General features: G+C 36.2%; 2 protein-coding genes across 4 annotated transcripts in view; both read left to right on the plus strand.

The window, feature by feature from the left end:
• The window catches only part of LOC132364698 (nucleophosmin-like), a 40607-nt gene extending 19979 nt beyond the window's left edge, over nucleotides 1-20628 (plus strand). Inside the window, exons 3-5 of the mRNA XM_059920714.1 lie at nucleotides 13812-13943; nucleotides 16146-16307; nucleotides 19459-20628. Of these exons, the coding sequence (XP_059776697.1) occupies nucleotides 19657-20301 (645 nt within the window). The 5' untranslated portion in view covers nucleotides 13812-13943; nucleotides 16146-16307; nucleotides 19459-19656 and the 3' untranslated portion in view covers nucleotides 20302-20628. The remainder of the gene's footprint in view (nucleotides 1-13811; nucleotides 13944-16145; nucleotides 16308-19458) is intronic.
• The window catches only part of MAP3K13 (mitogen-activated protein kinase kinase kinase 13), a 162558-nt gene that overhangs the window by 19975 nt on the left and 119473 nt on the right, over nucleotides 1-23110 (plus strand). The window contains exon 1 of one of the 3 annotated variants that reach the window (XM_059920709.1): nucleotides 10172-10250. The exons of the other annotated variants lie outside the window; for them this stretch is intronic. The gene's annotated coding sequence lies outside the window, so the exon portion shown is untranslated. Of the gene's footprint in view, nucleotides 1-10171; nucleotides 10251-23110 lie in introns of those variants that run through there. 3 annotated transcript variants of the gene reach the window in all.

A 23110-nucleotide genomic window follows, 5' to 3' on the forward strand; every position in this document is an offset into this window, starting at 1 on the left:
TTACCTAGAGTTTCTAATTCAGTAGGTCTGGGTGGGGCCTGAGAATTTACATTTCTAACAAGTTCCCACGTGATGCTGATGCTGCTGGTCCAGAGATCATAAGTAGAGAATCGCTGCATTAGAAAAATCCTGGGAAAAGAATATGGAGATACACAATGAAAAGAGCAGAATCACACATCCCTTTCCTCCAAGTATCACTCCTTAGGAAATACCTCCTGAAGAAATCAAAAAAAAAAAAAAAAAAGAAAACAAAAGCAAAAGCAAATTATTTAGTTATAAGAAAGAAATTTCGCTACTGCGCTTTATTGCAAGTGGAATATGAACCACCTCTGTTTCCAGGTCCTATTTTATAAAGTGGGGATAACAGTATATTTTTAAACTGGAAGTAGTATCTCACAGGATTATTGTGAAGATTTAATTAATTGTTTGGAACAATGTCTGGCTTAATACATATTAGCTATTCTTGTATTTTTGGTTAAGAAATTTCAAAGCTAACCATAGAGAAGAAAAGAGAAAGAGAGAGGTCTGAGCAGAAGATATCAATGTGGGAGTCAATAGGATATAAGAAGACAGTAAGAGAAAGCCCTGAACAAAAAAGGCAAGGGATTTTTTTCCCATACGTGTAAAAATGAAATTGTATCTTAGAAGCCAAAAAACCTCTTGTGTTTGCATTTAAGAGTTTACTGTTTGGGAACTCTACTCAATACTCTGTAATGGCCTATATGGGAAAAGAATCTAAAAAAGAGTGGATATATGTATAACTTATCCACTTTGCTGTACACCTGAAACTAACACAACATTGTAAATCAACTAAAATAAAAAATTTTTAACAAAAGAGTTTACTGTTTGATGACATCACATAATCTTTGCACCGAGTGTCTTTTATTTTCCAAAATGAAAATAACTTTATAGGGGTTTTGGGGTTATAAATGTATTTCAGCCAAAATATATAAAGAAGCATAAAAAATGTTCTTGAACTCTTCTCCCTCCCCCACGATGCCAATATCCTTTAAGATATCTCTCTATATTGCATAGGTTTTAAAGAAAGCATTTTGGAAAGTAAAGGTTAGGAAATAATTGTGAATTGGTTATGCTAAGTATCTTAATATTTCCAAATAATATCATCAAAAGTTGTTTTTTTTTTTCTTTTTACTAACTAGATGAGGGTTGGGAGGTGGAGATAGAAGTGAGAAATGGTTGGGAAAAGCAATTTGATACCTAATTTTTCCTTCCTCCCTGCCTCCATTACACTTTTATTCCAGCTTTATTTGAAAAATCAGGTTGCAGTTGTACATGGAATTATTATCCCATTTACTGTGCCTTCCTAAATTGGAGGCAGTAGGGACAGGAAACATTGTGAGATGTCATGCTAATGGTTTAAAATTTTTCTTTAAAGAATATTTTACATTCTTTATATAATATTGAAATGATTCCAACCACTATTATAAAATAGTGCAGAGATATTCTAGGAAAAATATGAAAGTGCAGTGCTCCCTCTGCTGAACTTTCCCTGATACTCTTTCCCCATTCGCTCTTGTGTACCAATTCATCTCAACTTCTGAAACACTAATATATTCTGTCGAAACTGAGATTATGAAATATTTAATTTTTTTTTTCTGTCCTGTAAACAGCATTTGAGAGCAAGATAGATGACTGGGCTAAAATTCCAGAGCGTACTTATCGTACTTTCACCTTCTGAAAATGAGGGAGAGAAGTGCCAAGGGTGAAACTAGGGGTGTGGCCTAGATTAGGGAAATATTTTGTTTCTATTCTAAATCGTTCCCACTGTTGCTTATGACTCTGTATTGATTTTCAGTGGTTTAAGGTTAGTTTCAGGACTGCCTCACACTGGAAAGGACAGGTTTGCCATAAGCCTTTTCACAGTAAATCTGAAATAACTTCCTCTTGGTGAAAATAGGTATTTTAGAAAATCTGAAATAAAGCAGAAACAATAAATGCTTTATTATTATGTAGACTTTTAGGTAGTTATGCTAAAGTAATGGGAATTAAATATGGACTCAGATTCTCACTTCAGCATGATATATTCAGTGTTTGACATACTCAAAAATAGGCCTTTGATAGCTTGTAGCTGTATCAGGGTGAATTTCTTGAATTGGGTAAATATGTGAAGTTTTTCCGTGTACAATTGACCATACAACTATACACTATCAAGTACAATTAAATTTGATCTTTTCTTAAATGGCCCAAGGGAAAAAAGCTTTTCATTTTGTGTGAAGTTTATTGATTCATCGGTGATGTAATATCTGAGTTCAAGGTGCAGAAACAGATACCACTGGGCATACCATTATAATGTGTCGTGTGAATGTAGTTTCTGTTTGAAATTTCCAGATAGATACTCCAGAACTGACAGGGGAATTCCAGCAAGGTCACTCACCTATTCAAATTTAAAGAAAAAAAAAAAAAAAAAGCAAACGGAAAAAAATTGCCTTTGTGTAAACATTAACCTATCTGCTTTTAAGTGACTCTTTTTTTTAATATTAAAGGGAGAGCTCAGACTGGGTTTCCTTTATATTCCAAATCAAAAATAATAAATTTAATTAATTTGGAAGTTAAGTTTCTATTTCTGTGGTCTCTTATAGCTCTTCTGGATTGGCAAAATAGCCAGTGCTTAGAAAAATAGCTTCCCAATGTCTAGCCCTTAAACACAAGAAGACAGAGTAGAGGCAGGAATTCTTAAACCATTTTCACTGTGTTTTCCTTGGTAGTTATATCAGATGAAACAGATCTAGTTCTTGCTCTTGAGGCTTTATAAACCTGCCCTTAAATGACATTGACAAACAGACAGACATTTGACTCAGCAAACATGGCTGGATATACATGATGAATTAAAGTATTGTCAGTCTGTAAATGTCTTTTGTGTGGTCTAAATACACAATGAAATGTTGACTGTTTAGAAAATAGAAGAGTTATTCATCCATAGGCTGGCAGTTTATTCATTCCTGATTCTTTAAATCTGTGTTTAATGTTAACATTTGCATATGTGGTGCCTCATAAAATGATAGCATATTGAATTTAGTCTTAATTTTAGTTATTGTGTAGCTTACAAATCTTTCCTTGTTGCAACTGTGTATGAGTTTGTAGGGCCTCTGTGAAAGGTTCAGTGTCTGACCTGCAGCATTCTGTGTATTTGGTGCTTTCTGTCCCTCCTATTCCATGTACCTCATACTGTTGCAGAGATCACAGATACATTTGCTACCTACCTCTGGACAAAGTAGGGCTTTTATAAAAGATGTTTATTAAACATTGAGTAGATACAAAACATTTACAAAATATCTGTAAGGCTTATGGAATAACTATATAGAGAACATATGTGTCCCTACAGCCCAGTTTTAAGAAAGCAATATGACCATTACCTCTAATATCTCCTGTGTGCTTCTCTCTGATTCCAAACTTTGCATCCTCCCTCAGAGGCAACCAAAATTCTGATTTTTTTTTTTTTGGCCATGCTGCACAACTTGAGGGATCTTAGTTCCCCAACCAGGGATGGAACCTGTGCCCCCCTGCAATGGAAGTGCAGAGTCCTAACTGCTGGACCACCAGGGAATTCCCCTGAATTTTTGTGTTAATAATTTTTCCCTTTTTCAATGGTTTTGTCACATATCTGAATATCCCTAAACAGTTTATTGGTTTTACTTGTTTTTGAGTTTTATAAAAATAGAATTATACTGTATGTATTTTTCTGGGACTTACCTTTTTTTTTGCTCAACGTTATAGTCTTAGATCTATCCATGTCAATGCATATAGCTATTGTTCATTAGTTTTCACTGCTGTATAATGTTGCATTGTATGAGTATTCCAGAATTTATTAGCAGATGAATTGATTGATGAATATCTGAGATAGTCCAATTTTTAGTTATTACGAACATTGCTCCTATGTATACATATATTCCTGAATATGTATCTGCCACACACAGGCAAGAACTTCTCAGTGTTTCCCAACATTTTTCATGCCATAGCACACATAGAAAATTATAGATCATATTTGTACAAAACTCTCCATTAAAGGAATGAAACTGTGTCTCTGGCCTGGGGGCTTCTGCTTGGCTGGCGAGTTGAGGAGATCCATATCTGGGCACACCTATTACCCATTTGTTGCACTCTAGGGGACCATGGGACAGCAGTTAGGAAGCTGGGCTATGGTCTGTGCCTGGGAGTTAAATTGCTGGTTGTAGGAATGTGCTTCTTCATCTTTTCTAGGTAATACCAAATTGCATGGCGGTACTAATAATTCCATTTAACTGACATCCAAAGTGCTTGTATCAATTCTCATTCCTTGAATATTTAGGACAGAAAGGGAATCACTGAGAATTCTACCACTCTCATGATAATGAAGGTCAAGAAGGAAAATAAAATGATATATTGTTCCCTAGGATATCAATTCAGATTTGCTTTCTCAAAACATGATAATGTCAACATTTCTTTAAAATGTGACAACGGAGAGTTATAGGCAGTAGATGATGTTAAGAAGTGACAACGTGCCTCTGTAGTTGTAACTGACTGTGAAAGCTAACAGCCCAGGCTGAATGAAATATGTGTGAAAGCTGTAATTTTGTCTTTCAGATTTAGTGTTACATTAGCTTTTTGTTTCTTAGCCATAAGAGGTACTTTCAGAGAAGGTATACAAGATGGAGTTAATGAAAGCTATTTGCTATGTAAGTAACTTTTAGTTTAGAAACCTAAACATCTACAAAAGAAGCTGGTTTAACTATTCTTAAAATCGGTTTTATTTCAAACAGTAAAAAAACTCTAAGTATTAGAATTACATTAGGGTAATAAATGATGCTGATATTAATTTCTCCATTCAGATGACATTAGACTAGATAGTTGATTTTTTAAAAAATTACTAATGCTACATAGTTTTCCCATGACATTTTCAAGAAGCTCCTGTATATTACCTACACTGTTACTGATCTAATGACTTTCTCACACAAAAGATTTAAAAGAAATCTTTACTTGGTGTGAGTATTGCCTTGTGGCTTGTAGACCAAGGCTATTTAAAATTAGATGGAAAATATCAGAGCGAAGCTTTCAAATATGTATTTAGCCTGGTTTGTGAGGAACTAATGCCAAAGTAGTGTTTCAAGTTACTTGGCAGGGAACTGCATATGAAAACTACACTTCCATTTTATCAATATACCATGCACTACACATAAGCCAGGGTTTCAGTTGTTTAGTTATAAATTAGAATTTGAAGCATAGTCACCAATTCTTGCATTAACATCTATGTTTACAGTATGTGTGTGTACGTTTATGCATATATATATATATATATACACACTTATGCATGTGTATATGCACACACATACATACATATTTACATTATGTGTATATATAAATTATATATGTGTGTATATATATATGTATATATATATATATACACACACACATATGTATGTATATAGTATTGGTTGGTACTTAGTATACATTCATCATTCTCAAATAGCATTGATAAAGCATCTGAGTATAGTTGACACTGTGACTTCCCTCTCAGTTTGTAGCCAAGCTCTAGCTATAGACATAAAGGGTAAATAATATATGGTTATGTGACTAGAAATAGCAAATAGTGGCAAATATGATAAATCCAAGATTTTGTTCATTATTTTTCTTCTTTGAATGTGAAATGTTTATTGTAATTTGCCATGCGAGACCATAATTCATCGTTATTTTTAAATTATAGTTATCTGAGTTTTAATAGCAAGCCCACGTTTCAGCATAGCTGGCCATTATATCAGTGCTTCTCAAATTTCTACCCAAGTACCCCTTTATGGAAATGGAGAGTGAATTTGTAGCCCTAGAAGTAAGAAGATGACCCCCATGCTTGAAATTTTAGAATTTGTCTTAGAAACTCATGCAAATTTTGTGTGTTCTCTCTCATTCAGTGTATTTTCCTCCAAATAAAGCTGATGCTACTTAACAATATGTGCTGTGGCTTCAAGTACCCAATTTGAGAAGCATGATAATAAATGGAATCCCATTTCCCAAAGGCCTTTGACTCAGAAGTGTTTTCTTGTAAAACTTTGACTTCTGTGATCTGGGTTCCATTTAGACTTCACTGAAAGTGAAAAAGGTCTCTTGAGTGACTTCTTTTGCCATCAGTTATCTCTCTTCTCTCTTTTTAATCCGCTGTCTCGTGGTCTTTTGTATATCCTCATTTCTTGGACAGTGCATTTGATGGAACCCTTCTTCTTTGATCTTTTATCTTGGTTTCCAGGAAATTACCCTACCGTGCTTCTTTTCAAACCCCTCTGCTGATTCCTTCTTTGTCTTTTTTGCTACTATGCTCTTCCCCCTAATTGTGTTTCTGTTCCATGGCTCAGTTTTGGCCTCTCCTTCCTTACTCTGTATCATCTTTCTCACCTATCCCAGTTCTGTCCTCTCCCCAAACTCTCATCCTCTAATATCCAGAGGCCTTTTAGACAATTGAACTAGAACATTTTAGGGTCACTCTCACATCCCCAGTGCCTTGCACAGTGCCTGGCATAGTAGGTATCAACAAATATTTGTTGAAGGAATGAATTAAATGAATTTCATTCCCCTTCAAACCAGCTTCCTTTTTTAATTTTCATCTTTCATCTGGTATCACTATTCTTCTCTCTCTCCACTACTGCAAATATTTGGTTGATTTTTTTCTTTTGAAATGTATCTTATATCTGTGTTAGTTCTTGTCATTGAATTTTCATGACTTTTACCCTAATGCAGGCCTTCATCCACTCATGCCAGGATTACTTCCCCTGTTTCTCATCTGGCCTCTTTTTGGTTCTAATCTCTCCTCTCTCCAAGCCATTTCCACCATAGCTGCCCTAGTAACTTTTTAAATGTTTATTTCTTGTTTTAATAAACTTTTTATTTTGGGAATAATTTTACATTTACAGAAAAGTTGCAAAAATAGTACCTTCACCCAGTTTCTCCAGATATTAACATCTTACATAACCATGGCTCATTTGTCAAAATTAAGAAATTAACAGTGGTACATGACTGTTAACTAAAATCCAGACTTTATTTGGTTTTTGCCAGATTTTTCGCTACTCTGCTTTTTCTATTCCAGGATGCCATATTGCCATTTAGCATATTTCTATTTTTAAATAGCTAATACCAGCTTGGGTAAAAATTCAAAAAGGACAAAAGGATGCATAAATCTCCTTCCACCTCTGAACCACAGCTATCCAGTCCCTTCCCTAGAGAGAACCCACTGTTTCTGGATTCTTGGTTATTCCTCCAGAGAGATTTTCTGTGTATACACTCTCTCTCAAACACACACACACACAAATAGTTGCATTCTAAATATAGTGCTCTGTAATTTACCTTTTTAAACTTAACACAGCTTGATCATTCTTCATCAGTAACACAAGCTTGCCTTGTTTTCTTATTCCAGTATTCCATTGGATATCTGCACTGTAATTTACCAGTTCCCTGCTCATTGACATTTTTAACTTTTGCAAACAAAGCTGCAGTGAATAGTCGGACATAAATCATTTTATATATGTATGTTTTTAGTTATTGCTGGGTCAAAGGGGATATATATTCATAATTTGATTGCCAATTTGCTTTTCAGATGTTCTCCCAATTTATCCTCCATTATATCCCCGTAACTTCACCAACATTGTGTCTCATGTGACTTTGAACTTTGCCAATTTAATAGGTTAAAATATTGTCATTGTACTTTTAATTTGCATTTCTCTTATAATGAATAAGGTGGAGAGTCTTTTCATATATTTAAGAGCCATTTATATTTCTTCTTCTGTGAACTGTCCCTATAACTTTGCCCATTTTTCAATTTGGTTATTAATGTACTCATTATTTTATTTTCTTTCCTTAAAATCTTTCAGTTTCACCTATTTCCTGATATATTAAGTTAAAATCCTAGTTCCCTTTTCAAGACTTTACATTGTATGTTAAAACCCTAGTTTCACACTACTTTCCAACAACTACTGCTGCTCCGATCAGTCTGTTTTTTATACTCTCCCAAGGGCACGCAGCGCTCGTTCCTTCCACCATGCCTTCTTTCATAGTGTTCCCCCATTTCCTCCCTCTACTATATCTCCACTTTGAGACAGAGATTGTTGTCACTTCTTACAACTGGGAAAAATTCCTTTTAATTTCAAGTGGACTTCTAGAAAGAATAATTAACTGATAGTTTATAAACTCTTAAAAAAGAAAATGATAATCACTAAGAGACAACACTGACTTACAAACAAAACAAAACAGCTGCTCACATCACAGTAACCACACCTCCATTTCCAGTAGAGTTCTAGTGGATTGGTATGCTGTAGACATATCTTTATTTATTAAGGCATTTTATTCTCCTGATACATTTGAGAAGTTAAAAAACAGTATAAGCTACATGAGAGTGTTTTTGTAGCTGATCAAACTTGTGTACCCAAAGAGTATTGACTCATGGACCAATGTCAAACTGAAGATCTCTAATAGCAGGACTCTGTTCTCTGTTTCAGAACTCTGTTCTTGATCTTGACTGCTCAGTGTTTACTTACTAATAACTTGGTGAATACATGGAAATTAAATCAATGCAGTTAGGCTTAAAAAATATTTCCAGTGACATAGTACAGAGACATGATTCAAAATTATCTTAATATTAGAAATATGGGCTAAAACCAATAAGATGAAATTTAAAAGGACTGAATATACAGCTCTGCATTTAATCTCTAATATTAGCTGAAAAAAGCGAATGAGGCACCTGATTTGATGTAGTTTGTGTGACAAAAACTTGAGTCCACTAACTTAAGAGCATAATGCATTAAAAATCTAAAACAGTCTTGAGTTGCATTTATAAAATTATAGTACCTTGATAGTTCCACAATTATTTTTTTTCTTCATCAGACTTCATTTGGAGTGTTCTATCAGTTCTGGGTGTTATGTTTTCAAAGAGACATTTTGAAATGAAAGTACCTATATTATATTTCTATCCCTGCTATTAAAAAAATTGTCACAAACTTAGTAGCTTAAAACGACACAAATTTATTATTTTACAGTTCTGTAGGTCAAAAATCCAATGTGGGTCTCACTAGGCTAAAACCAAGGTGTTATCAGGGCCGTGTCCCTTTCTGGAGGCTCTAGAAGAGAAGGTGTTTCCTTGCCTTTTTCAGCGTCTAGTGGCCCCCTTCCTCCATCTTCAAAGCCAGTAAGAGCAAGTCAGGTCCTCACATTGCCCCTCTCTTACCACAGCTGGGAAAGATTAGATGCATCTCGATAATCTCCCCATCTCAAAGTTCTTAATTGAATCTACAGAGTCCCCTTTGCTGTGGAAGGTAACATAGTCGCAGATCTGATGGTTAGGGTGTGGACATCTGTGGAGGAGGTCATTATTCTGCCTACTGCAGTGCTTATTGCAGAGGATCACCAGGATAGTGAAGGGGCTAAATTGGATACAGAGAATCAGACTAAGACAAATTGAAGATGATCCCAAAATGTATTGCTTAGGAGAGAATGCGATAATGTTTATAAAGTGATTAGTGTAGTAAGTACATAATAAATGGTTTCTGCTTCAAAGGCTAATGCTACAAATTATAGAAATGCAGTAGCTCAGAGGGAAAGAAGCTTAGGGATGTGGAAGGGGATGAAGCAGCATAACATTTTATCTTGTGAAGAACAGAATTTGGGATCTAAGTTTTCACTTTACGTTAGATCAGCAAGTAGTTTCAATGTCAGAAAGCACTAAGTTTAACAAGAACTTTGCATTGTTTCCCTAACTAGTGAAAGAGTTGAGGTGAATGGAGGTGATGGACTATACAGTAGTTGAGAAGCAACTTTCTGGCCTCTTTCTGCCGTGACTGCACAATGTATGCACTCTGAGGAGGAGGGAAAACTTTTATCAAAGGAAGAAAGCAAGATTTTTGAATCTCAGAGGACTATTGTATTGGTTTGTTTGATTTTTCTAGGAACACATGGGAAGGAAATCCCCTCTGAAACCAAAACCCAGCCATTAGAGATTATGAGATTTTTCAGGCTTTCTCTATAATCTTTCTTACATTTGTCTCTTTAAACATGTCCAACTCCCCCTTTGAGAAGTTGCTGATAGGTGGTTATCATGCAGGATTTAAATTAACAAACCCTCCCACCGCATTGGGTGGTAGCTTCCAAGGCGCCATGGTAAATGTGTATCAGTGTGAACCTGATCCAGAACCAGCCAGGAAGGGAACAAAGTTTAGTCTGTGAGGAAGTAGGCAGCTGCTGGTTGTTTCATGCTGTCTCTGCAGACTTCAGGTTGCTGTGGTGTAAGTATTTTTTTTTAATATTTTGATATTTGAATATGAAAGCATGGTAGGAACAATTTCTATCTAAGATTAAATTAAGGTACTAAATCTTGTGTACTAGACCTACTTACAAGAAAGTTTCAGCATTTCACAAGTAGTTTGATCTTTTTTAATGAAAAGGAAAGCCCTAAAGCTTTTTCAGCAAGTGTTCTGCTAACACAGGTCCTCCTGCTTGCATGAGATGACTTTTAATGTCTTGTCTTTGGTTGAGTTAAGGTGCTTATGGTCAGAAAATAAAAGTGATTGTATATCTGGTGCCCTGAGATTGATTATTTCTGAGTAGTGCTTAAATTTTCTCCCTGATGTTCTCTCCAGTTGCTTTCCCTTTAGTTTAGGCTCATGTTACAAGATTATGTTAGCAAATATTTAGTAGTCTCTCAGGTAATTAAACTGGAGGTTTTGATGTTCAAAGAAATCGAATGAATGAGAACTAAGTAGAACTAACATAATCAGTTGTTGGGATCCTAGATTTAAGAGCAGCAGAATAAGAGGAGGAGCTTCGTGAAATGGATGGAAATGGCAAGCAGCCTTAGAAATTTCATGCAACTTCGGAGAAATCTGTTTTTAAGATTTTGACATGTGTACTAATTTTCCGGACTAAATTCCCAATACTATAGTGTGTAAAATAAATTTCATATATGAAATTAAAATTGCTGTAGTTCAGCTGCTAGAGTTCTACGTTGATATTAGGATTCCAGGAACTACACATTGTTATACAAACATTGACTTTATTGAGTGCAGCTATGAGACTGTTAAGATTGCATTTGGTGCTGGCGAGGTTGATATTTTCTATTCCCTTTTGTCATAATGTATTTGAAAAAAAAATCCTGGTACTCGACAACTGTATGACTTTGAACATAGAAAAAGTTTGATGTGGTTAATGTATTATATAAAAATTATAAAGGCTGGCTGTGGGCCAGTAGCCTTTCAAATCATTCAGGAAGTACTGAGGAGACAGATTGTTTATATGGAAGTACAGTTTTCCCTTTCCTCTAGCTTCATCTCAGACCTTAGGGACATTGGGTCTATTTCTCTAGCCTGCCTCTTATTCCTGCTGGACTTGAGCGGGAGCCCAGATGATGGTATTGGGGCCCAACTGACCCTTGGTGGGATGGAAGACCAAGACACACTGTCCTAAGCAGGCTCTAGGGCTATAATAAAGTGAAACCTTGGCTCATCCTTTAGATTGCTGAACTGCAATGATTCTAGGTTCCTGAGCTGATTAACTTCCCCAGCTCTATTAATAGCCACTGCTGCGCCAGGTTACTTAGTTATCGGTTCATGGCGGGGGTGAGGGTTGGGTATCCTGGGAGAGGAGCCAGCATGGCAGGTGACACTATTACCAGGGAAGCAGTTATTTTCTGACCATATTTAAAATATTTCAGTCATCTAACAACCTAGAAGGCCATACAGGTGTGCCCTGGCCAAATCTTAATGAAGACCCTTCTAGATTTTTTTTTTAAAACCTCCAATAGTTGTCTCAAACACCCAAACCCTTGCACATGTCCCACAAAGCCCATATGATCTGCCTTCTGACCGTCTGTTTATCATCATTGCCTGCCTTGTTCTCCTCACACAGTTTGCTCCAGCTGTATAAATGTTTTTGCTGTTTCTGCAACACATCAAGCTTGTTCCTGCCTCAAGGCTTTTGCTGCCTGGAGAGCTTTCCCTTACATTGTTTCTTCCTTCCCTTCATTCAGGTCTCTACTCAAATGCCTCCTCTTCAGAGGTACCACCACCTCACTTTCACTACGTCACTCCTTTTTCCTTTACCCTGGTTGACGTTTTCTTAAATAGCTACCTGGCATAATTTATTTTATTCAGTAAAATATATATAGTCTTTCCCACTAGAATGTAAGTTCTATGAGGGCAAGAACTCTATCTTGTTCAGTGCTGTATTGCCAGTACCCCAAATAGTGCCTACTTGACATATAGTAGATACTTGATAAACATTTGTTTTGTGAATCATTTACTGTCAATTGGTGCCATTAAAATTTATTTCTAAGCATAGGAATTTTAATTGAACTTTTTGAATAGGTGATATAAGTCACATGGTTCCAAGAACAAAACATATAAAAAAGTATATTTTGAAAAGTCTTCGCACCCCAGTGCCCTACCTATTCGGTTCCCGTTCAGGGCCCCCAAATCGTTATTATTATTTTTATTTATTTATTATTATTATCAATATTACTATATTTTATTATTATCCTTTTCATGTATGTAGAGTTTCTTTATATGTCAAGGAAAGATAAAAGTATAAACAGATTCCTACTTCCCTCCTTTTTTACACATACTATTATATATACTCTTACTTTTTTCACTTATATCTTGAACCTCTTTCCATATCAGTACGTAGTGAGCATTCTCATTTTAAAATAGCTGCATAGTATTCCATTGTATAGATATAACTTACTTGACCAGTCATCCAGTAATGGGCATTTTGGTTATTTCCAGTATCTTTCTTTTGCAAACAATGCTGAAGTTCACAATCTTGTGCCTATATCATCTCATATATTCATACAGTATATCTGAATGATTAAATTCACCAGAGTAGAATTGCTGGATCAAAAGGTGTCATAGTTATTGCCTAATTGCGCTCCATAGGGACTGTACCAATTTGTACTCACCCAGCAATGAACATATAAGAGAGTGCTATCAGACTTTTGGATTTTTGCCCATCTGATAGCTTAAAAAATGGTTTCAGCATAGTTTTTTTAAGAATTTATAATAAAATTTGTGTTAAGGTTTTAAAAATAGTTTTTAAATTTTAAATTGTGATTTAAAAAATAATGTAAAATTTATCATTGCAACCATTTTTTTAAATTAATTTATTTAATTTATTTATTTTTGGCTGCATTGGGTCTTTGTTGCTGTACTGGGGCTTTCTCTAGTTGCAGTGCGCGGGCTTCTCATTGCAGTGGCTTCTCTTGTTGCAGAGCACGGGCTCTAGGCGTGTGGGCTTCAGTAGTTGTGGCATGCAGCTCAGTAGTTGTGGCTCTCAGGCTCTAGAGCACAGGCTCAGTAGTTGTGGCGCACGGGCTTAGTTGCTCTGTGGCATGTGGGATCTTCCCGGACCAGGGCTCGAACCCGTGTCCCTTACATTGGCAGGCGGATTCTTAAACACTGCGCCACCAGGGAAGCCCGCAACCATTTTTTAAGTGTACAATTCAGTAGTGTTAAACATTTTAACATTGTTATGAAACAGATCTCCAGAGCTTTTTCATCTTGTAAAATTGAAACTCTTTACCTATTACATGACAATTCTCCATTTCTCCCTCCCCCATTTCATAGCAACCACCATTCTACTTTCTGTTTCTATGAATTTGACTAGTATAGATACCTCATATAAGTGAAATCACACAGTTTTTTGTCTTTTTTGTGAGGCTTGTTTCACTTAGGATAAAGTCCTCAAGGTTCCTCCATGTTGTAGCATATGACAGGATTTCCTTCCTTTTTAAGGCTGAATAATATTCTGTTGTGTTGTAGATATCACATTTTGTTTATCCATTTATCCATCTATAGATATTTGGTTTGCTTCTACCTCTTGGCTACTGTGAATAATGCTGCTATGAACATGAGTATGCGGATAACTCCTTGAGGTTCTGCTTTCAGTTTTTTTGGATAAACCTAGAAGTGGGATTGCTGGATCATATGGTAATTCTATTTTCATTTTTTGAGAAACCACTATGCTGTTTTCATACTGCACCATTTTAGCATAGTTTTAATTTGCATATCTTTCATTTTGTGTGGGGTTGACTATCTTCTCATATTTAAAAGAAATGCCTTTTTTTTTTTCTATGAACTGTTTGTATCTTTGCCCTTAATGGGATTTTTTTCTATTATTAATTTGAAAAATTTTTTGCTTTTGTGCCTCTGAGTTTTCCAAATTTAGAAGCTAGTAGGCAAAAGTACAGGTTTGGAGTAAGACTGCCTAGGTTTGAATTCTAGATCTGTTAGTGGATGTGCAATATTGATTGGGCAAGTTGCTGAACATTTCTGAGCCTTAGTTTTCTTATCTATAAAATAGGAATATCACTGAGTTGTTATGAAGATTAAATGAGATGATGTATATTATGTGCTTAGTATAGGGCCACTGTGTTAAGGCAAGAAAAGGGGATAAAAGGCCAAATTTCAGAAAGAAGGCAAAACTGGCGTGATTCACACACGGAAAGATTGTATACATAGAAAACCCTGTAGAAGCTATAAAAAACTATATGAACTAATTAGTAAATTTATCCAGGCCACAGGTTATAGTCAATATAAAAAATTTATTTGAAATAATTAGAATAGCTAAAACAATTAGAAACTAAATAAAAATATCACCATTAAAATATCGAATACAGGGCTTCCCTGGTGGCGCAGTGGTTGAGAGTCCGCCTGCCAATGCAGGGGACACGGGTTCGAGCCCTGGTCTGGGAGGATCCCACATGCCGCGGAGCAGCTGGGCCCGTGAGCCACAACTACTGAGCCTGCGCGTCTGGAGCCTGTGCTCTTCAACAAGAGAGGCCGCGATAGTGAGAGGCCCACGCACCGCGATGAAGAGTGGCCTCCGCTCGCCACAACTAGAGAAAGCCCTCGCACAGAAACACAGCCAAAAATAAATAAATAAATAAATAATTTTTAAAAAAATACCGAATACATAGAAATAAATCTTTTAAAAAAGCACAAGACCTCTCTACTGAGAACTACAAAACATAGCTGAGAAAAATTAAAGATCAAAATTAAAAGTACAATATATATACAGTTGACCCTTGAACAATGCAGGCATTAGTGGTGCTGATGACCCTCGTGCAGTTGAAAATCTGCAGTAATTTATAGTCTGCCCTCCATATACACAGTTCCTCCTTCTGGGTTCCAAATTTGCAGATTCAACCAACCTCAGATCATGTGGTACCGTACAATGTACTGTTGAAAAAAATCTAAGTGGACCCATGCAGTTCAAACCTGTATTGTTCAAGGGTCAACCATACCATGATCATGGATTATAGAACTCAAAACTGTTGAGACGCCAATTCTCCCTAAATTAATCTATAGATCCAGTGCAACCTCTATCAGAATTCTAGCAGGTATTTTTGAAGAAATTTTCAAGCTGATTCTAAAATTTATTTGGAAACGCAATGAATATAGAAGAGCTAAAACAATCTTGAAAAGAAACAACAAGGTGGAAGATTTATAATATGTGATTTCAAGACTTTAAAGCTACAGTTAATCAAGTATTGCCCTAAGCATAGATAAATAATATCAGTGGGACACAATAGTGCGTCCAGAAATCGGTCACACATATAAGGTCAATTGATTTTTGATCAAGGTGGCAAGTAAATTCAACGGGAAAAGGATAGTCTTTTTAAACATGTTGCTGGATCAAATGGATTTTCTTATGGGGAAAAAAAAGAATCTCCATGTCTTTCTCTCTCCATATACAAAAATTAAATAGGCATGGATCATAGATCTAAATATAAAACTCAGAACCAAGAGCTAGGAAAAACAAAGAAAAATATCTTTGCAGTCTTGGAGTATGCAAAGATTTCTTGAGCAGGACACTGAAAGCACTAACCATAAAAGTAAATTAAATAAAATTAAATGAACTTACGTTCTTACTGCAAGACTTCTCGGGACCTTTATTAATGTTTCTAGTAAGAGGATCATGCAGCATTTCTCAGCATGTTTGACCACAGAAGCCTTTTTCATCTGGAGCATTGAACTAAAATACAGGAGTGAGTGTGGCATAGAATTTACTTGGAGAAGTGTTGCTTCAGTCCTCTCCTCAAAACATACTATTTTTGAGGGTTGTAATAAGTTAATGATCATTTTCTCCCTCTTTGGTGTGAATTACTGTAATTGCATCCATTTCAACAGAGTGAAGAAAACCCTTCTGCCAAAAGAGCTGTAATCACTCCTCACCCCATAATGACTGGTCAGCCAGCCAACTGTTGCAGTTATTACCACCGGTAGGATTCTGGGATAGTGTCACATTAGATTGAAATTTGCCATAATAAGAGGAATAAAGAGTGACTGAAGGTACAGAGCATTTTTGCATTCTGCCTGCTGCTGTTTCCATATACTTGTTTGGCCTGCTCTGCCCTGCTCACTTATTGCCTGGCAAACTCCAAGTTATTAACCCCTTGCTTCTCTCAAATCACTCAACTCCTTTAGTAATCCCAGTTCCTAATTGCTTGAAAGCCTTTTCTTTTTCCCCCTGTGGAATTCCCACTCTCTGACTCACAGTTCACTGTCCTAATCAGATTCCTCTCCCTGCTGTTTCTGCCCATGAACTGATTTTTATGGAATATGGATTGTCACATAAGAAGCAGAAGAACCAAAATAGAAAGTAGAGGGAAATCAAAGCCAAACTTTACTTAAACCAGAATTTGGCTGAAGGCTGTATTCAGAGAAAGAGATCTGAAGAAGAAGTCAAAATAGTATTGTAATGCCAGTAGAAATATATAAAGAAAAGAGAGTTTAAGGAAGTGTCCCTATAATGTTTTTGGATTGTATTTTAAAAATTGATTACTGTAACAGATATTAGTTTCTCCTGAATGTGGAAAGCTAATAGCCAGATAGGGAAATGTTATCTGTGACATCTGAATAGAGCTTACTAGAAATTAAGAAGGTTTAATTTTAGATCTGCCACTAATTTGCTTTTTGATAGTAAGTATATATATTCTTATAAAGAAAGAAATTATTGCCCTCACCCTCATTTTGCAAAATATATATATATATAAAATACATATATATACACACATATGTGTGTGTCTCTCTGTATATGTACACACACACCACATGCACACATATACACACATACCAAGCTCTGTCCCAGATACTTTTCTTGTGTGCTGTCTCATTTAATCATTTCTGTTCATGTCTCCACTTCCTCATGTGGAAAGTGAGGTGATAATATCTCACTCTGCCTTCCTCCCAGGACAACAAATACAATCATAACCAGATAATAAAATACACTACTTCGAGCATTAGTCTAGAATTTAAGGAATAAACCTTGAATGCCATGTTGTGAGATGTGTACCATTGTTTTCATAGCAAAATGGTATGATGGATCCTGGTAAAATTCATTTCAAAATACATTTGCAATACAAACTTAGTAGAAACAATTTACACAGGTTGTTCTGCAGACATCAAAGAAATGATGGAACATCTGGAAGGTATAGAACGGCCTTTTTTCTACTTCTCAATAAATGCAACACAAAGTAAACACAACCTTTACAGTACTTTATGACACACCTCATCAAAAAACAGGCAAGAGAGATTACTTAGGCAAATGCTTAGAGGCAGGATTACAACATAGATGACAAAAGAATTTTACATTAGAAATTGAAAACCAATTTTTAGTTTGTATTATAATAGTATAAACAAAAGGGTGAGACATACCTCAGAAGGCATCTAGGGATTGTGAGGTGTCAAATGGAAAGATGTTTATGTAACTCTACTGCTTATTAACCTGGACCTGGGAGCTGAACAAAACTTGATGTCTTTATAGCAGCCTAATACTTTATTATAATCAGAATGGAAGTTGTAAAAGTTATTGAACCCCACCTCTAGGCTGTCTTTCCATTCTCCTTAACAGCTTTCATAATTTAATAAGATGATGGAGGTGGGGGCACAATGGCTGCCGAGTGTCTCGGAAACTACAAGCTTTCCTCACTAAAGTTCCCTAAAGTATCTAGAGGATCATAAACCAGGAAACAAACCTCTCCAAGAAAGACCATAAAAAGTTACTAATTGAAAACCTGAAAAAGGCTGCCTTATAATCTCTTACCTGGAAAATGATTAGACAATAAGGTCCATAGGAACAAACATGAAAAACAAAGTGGTTTCTATGGCTGTTTTGAGAAACTGAGAAAGAAAAAATAATTTTGGCAGAACTTTTTCCAGTTGAAAGTTTCAAGAATAAAGTTTTCAGACAATACACTTAAGAAATCATATCAGATACACATTAACAGCAATAAATACAAATTGGAAATGACCAACATATAAGTGGATATTAATAGTGCTGGTTCACTGAATAAAGAAAAAGAGCAGAAAACACGAGAACCTTACATTACAGTAGAGAAGTTACCTTCACTCAATAGCAAGACCCTTATGCCCATCTAATGAATTCTTAAATTTTTATATTTATTTTTTATTTCTAGAATTTCCTTCTGATTCTTTTTTTATACTTTCCATCTCTGTGGTAAAATTCTTCATTTATTCATGCTCCTCGTTTCTACTAAATCCTTTAACAGAGGGACTTATTGTGATGGCAATTACAAGAATCCATACATAAGTTAAAATTTGTAGAACTGTACACCACAGGAAGTCAATTCCACTGTGTGTTATTTACAGAAAAAACTATGGCCTATTTAAAGCAAAAATAATAACAATGTACAATAGAGTTAAGAGCGTATGAAGAAATAAAATATAACAAGAGCACAAAAGTTGGGATTGAAGTAGTACAAAATAGTATGAGGGAGGTTGTAATAAGCTAAAGTTATATAATATAATCTCTAAAACAGTGGTTCTTAGGGCATAGTCAGCCCAGCAGCATCGGCGTCACCTGGGAGCTTGTTAGAGATGAAGGTCTGTGGCTCCACTGCAGACCTGAGTCAGCAGCTCTGGGGGTGTGACTCAGCAGTCTTTCTGGGATTCTGATACATGCTAAAACGTAAGAACCATCACTTTAGAGCAAGGGTTGGGAAACGTTTTCTGTAAAGGGTCACATAATAATATTTTAGGCTTTGTGGGCCATATGGTCTCCAGCGCTGCATTCTAATAAAGTATTATTTATTCTTTAAAAAAGGCCATGAGCACAGTTATCTTTTGTCCATGTGCTGTAGTTGCTGATTTCTACTTTAGAGCAACCATTCACACACACATGCACATGCACATATACACATAAACAGATATAGCTAAAATGCCAAAAATGAAATAAAATGAAAAGTTACAAAACACAAACAACCCTCTCTATGCACAGTAATGTGGGACTGTAAAAATGATCATGCAAGCTGAAATCATGCAAAGCACTTTTAATATCAATGGAAAAAATTATGATTGTTCTGTGACCTTTAAAATCTTTTTTGTCATAACATTTTTGGCTTTACTGTGGTGTGATGCCATCCTGTGCGGCTGTTCTCCAGAACAGTAGTTATTTATCTGTCCGCTTTCTCTCCCACCTGAGTGCATGCCACCAACCCGTGGAAGATTAGCTGGAGATGGACATGAGCCCCCTGAGGCCCCAGAACTATCTTCTCGGTTGTGAACCAAAGACTGACAAAGATTATCACTTTAAGGTGGATAATGATGAAAATGAGCACCAGTTATCTTCAGTTTAGGGGCTGGCGCAAAGGATGAATTGCACACTGTTGAAGCAGAGGCAATGAATTATGAAGGCAGTCCAATCAAAGTAACACTGGCAACTTCAAAAATGTCTGTACAGCCAACGGTTTCCCTTGGGGGCTTTGAAATAACACCACCTGTGGTCTTACAGTTGAAGTGTGGTTCAGGTCCTGTGCATATTAGCGGACAGCACTTAGTAGCTGTGGAGGAAGATGCAGACTCAGAAGATGAAGAGGAGGGGGATGTGACACTCCTAAGTAGGTCTGGAAAGCGTGCTGCCCCTGGAAGTGGTAGCAAGGTTCCACAGAAAAAAGTAAAACTTGCTGCTGATGAAGATGAAGATGATGATGATGATGATGACGACGATGCTGAGGAAGCTGAAGAAGAAGCTCCAGTAAAGAAATCTGTACGAGATACTCCAGCCAAAAATGCACAGAAATCAAACCAGAATGGAAAAGACCCAAAACCATCAATAACAAGATCAAAATGTCAAGAATCCTTCAAAAAACAGGAAAAAACTCCTAAAACACCAAAAAGACCTAACTCTGTAGAAGACATTAAAGCAAAAATGAAAGCAACTATAGGAAAAGGTGGTCCCCTTCCCAAAGTGGAAGCCAAGTTCATCAATAATGTGAAGAACTGTTTCCAGATGACTGACCAGGAGGCTATTCAAGATCTCTGGTAGTGGAGGAAGTCTCTCTAAGAAAATAATTTAAACAGTTTGTTAAAATTTTCCATCTTATTTCATTTCTGTAGCGGTTGATATCTGGCTGTCCTTTTTATAATGCAGAGTGAGAACTTTCCCCGCCACGTCTGATAAATATTGTCCAGGTTCCATTGCCAAGAATGTGTTGTCCAAAATGCCTGTTTAGTTTTTAGAGACGAAACTCCACCCTTTGCTTGGTTTTAAGTATGTATGGAATGTTATGATAGGACATAGTAGTAGTGGTGGTCAGACAAATGGAAATGGTGGGGAGACAAATATATACATGTGAAATAAACCAGTATTTTAATAAAGTAGCACTGCTTCTCTTTCTAAAAAAATTTTTTTTGTTTGGCTGGGGCAGTGGAAGAAGATATTTTGCTTGACTGGAAAGGAGCATCAGGGAACTTTCTAGAGGTCTAGAAGTGTTCTAGACCTTGTTTGGGGTGGTGGTTACATGAATGTGTAGAATTGTTGACATTCATTAAACAGAACACTTGCGATCTATGTATTTCATGTATGTAAATTATATGCCACTCAAAGATTTTTTTAAGGTACAAAATAAGGGTCTGGAATAAAATTTGCAGTTCACGTTAAGTGACATCCTTATTGCAGATAAAATAAGGTAAATTATATGGAATGAATTCTTTAGGAAGAAAGATGGGGAAGGCAGTCCAGGCAGAGGAAACATTTGCAATGCTTGGGAAGAGGTATGGGAACGAATGAAGTTTGAGAAGCATTGCTTTATGCGATGGGGAGCCATGGAAAGATTTTCATTAAGGGAGTGAAATAATCAGAATGTATTTTAGAAAGATTGCTCCTGTAGGAATTGAAGGGGAAGGAGATTAGAAGCAGGGAGATATATTTGGAGGCTCTTGTTACAGGCCACATGAGAGATGAAAGGAACCTAAGGGAAAGATGTGCGAATCAAGAATGGGGCAAAAACTTGAATGATATTTAGATGGAATCGATTGGATTTAGTGACTAGATTTATTAAAATATTAGCAAACATTTGTGAGCAGGCATTGTGCTTTGGGCTGCCATGCCTTATCTCATTTAACCTTTACAGTAACCATCTCGGTAGGTATGGTCATAATTATCACCATCACCAGCACCACTGTCATTTTCTCCATTATACAGATAATGCCAAGTAACTTGCCCAAGGTTACACAGCTTAAAAGTGCCAGAGGCAAAGTTTGTAATATACAGTTTCTCAGGAATAAATTGTGGGAATTCTTAAGATAATTTATGTCCCAACTTGCTAACACAGTAAGAGGAAAAACAATAACGGAAGACTAATTTCATGACCAAATGTAGAAAAGTCAAGCAAATCATAAAATCAAAAGAAATACAGTCGTCCCATAGTATCCCTGTGGGATTGATCCCAGAACCCCTCAGATACCAAAATCCACAGATGCTCAAGTTCCTTATATAAAACGACCTAGTATTTGCATATAACCAAAGCACATCCTCCTGTATACTTTAAATCATCTCTAGATTACTTATAATACCTGGCATAATGTAAGTGCTATGCAAATAGTTTTAAATGTAAATTTCAATTTTAAATGTGATTTCAATTTTATATATTTTTCTTATGTATACTAATAAACTTAATATTTGTTGCTAAAGATTTTTGGGGGAAAATTAATATAGAGAGAAAGAAATAAGTGAAATTTTATTTAATTGTTCTTTGGAAAATATGGCATAGGTTATATGTTCCAAGAATTTGATTTAAATCAAGTATAGCTGGCCCTCCATATCCATGGGTTCCATATCCATGGATTCAACCAATTGCAGATAGAAAATATTTGAAAAAAGAATTCCAAAAAGCAAATGATATTTGCAAATGATATGACCGATAAAGGATTAATATCCAACATATATAATTGGTCATATCATTTGCAAATATTTTCTTCTATTCACTAGGTTGTCTTTTTGTTTGGTCGATGGTTTATTAATAGAATTTTTAAAAATTTATTTATTTTGTTTATTTTGGCTTTGTTGGCTGTGTTGGGTCTTTGTTGCTGCACGCGGGCTTTCTCTAGTTACAGCGAGCGGGGTCTACTCTTCATTGCAGTGTGTGGGCTTCTCGTTGCGGTGACTTCTCATTGCGGAGCATGGGCTCTAGGCACGTGGGCTTCAGTAGTTGTGGCACGCGGGCTCAGTAGTTGTGGCTCACAGGCTTAGTTGCTCCGTGGCATGTGGGCTCTTCCCGGACCAGGGCTCAAACCCGTGTCCCCTGCATTGGCAGGCGGATTCTTACCACTGTGCCACCAGGGAAGCCCCCTTAATAGAATTTTTTGAGCAGTTTTAGGTTTATAGAAAAATGAGCAGAAAGTACAAAGAGTTTCCCATAAACTTTTTCACCTCTACTCCCACCCCAAGTTTTCCCTATTATTAATATCTTGCATGTAGTGTGGTACATTTGTTACAATTGATGAGCCAAATTGATACATTATTATTCACTAAAGTCCATAGTTTACATTAGGGTTCATCTTTGTGTTGCAGATTCTATGGGTTTTGAAAAATGTATAATGACAGTTATTTACCATTACAGTATCATGCAGAATATTTTCACTGTGCTCCACCTCTTCATCCCTCCCTCTTTCCCTCTTCCAAATTCCTGGATTTCTTTTACTGTCTCCATAGTTTTGCCTTTTCCAGAATGGTTGGAATCATATGTATGTAACCTTTCAGACTGGCTTCTGTCACTTAGCATAATTTGTTTTTTCCTTTCCGTTTTCTATCATCAGTCTCACTTGGGTATTAACAGTTTTACTAATATTTTTTT

The sequence above is a fragment of the Balaenoptera ricei genome, chromosome 4, assembly GCF_028023285.1.
Source record: "Balaenoptera ricei isolate mBalRic1 chromosome 4, mBalRic1.hap2, whole genome shotgun sequence".
Lineage (NCBI taxonomy): Eukaryota > Metazoa > Chordata > Mammalia > Artiodactyla > Balaenopteridae > Balaenoptera > Balaenoptera ricei.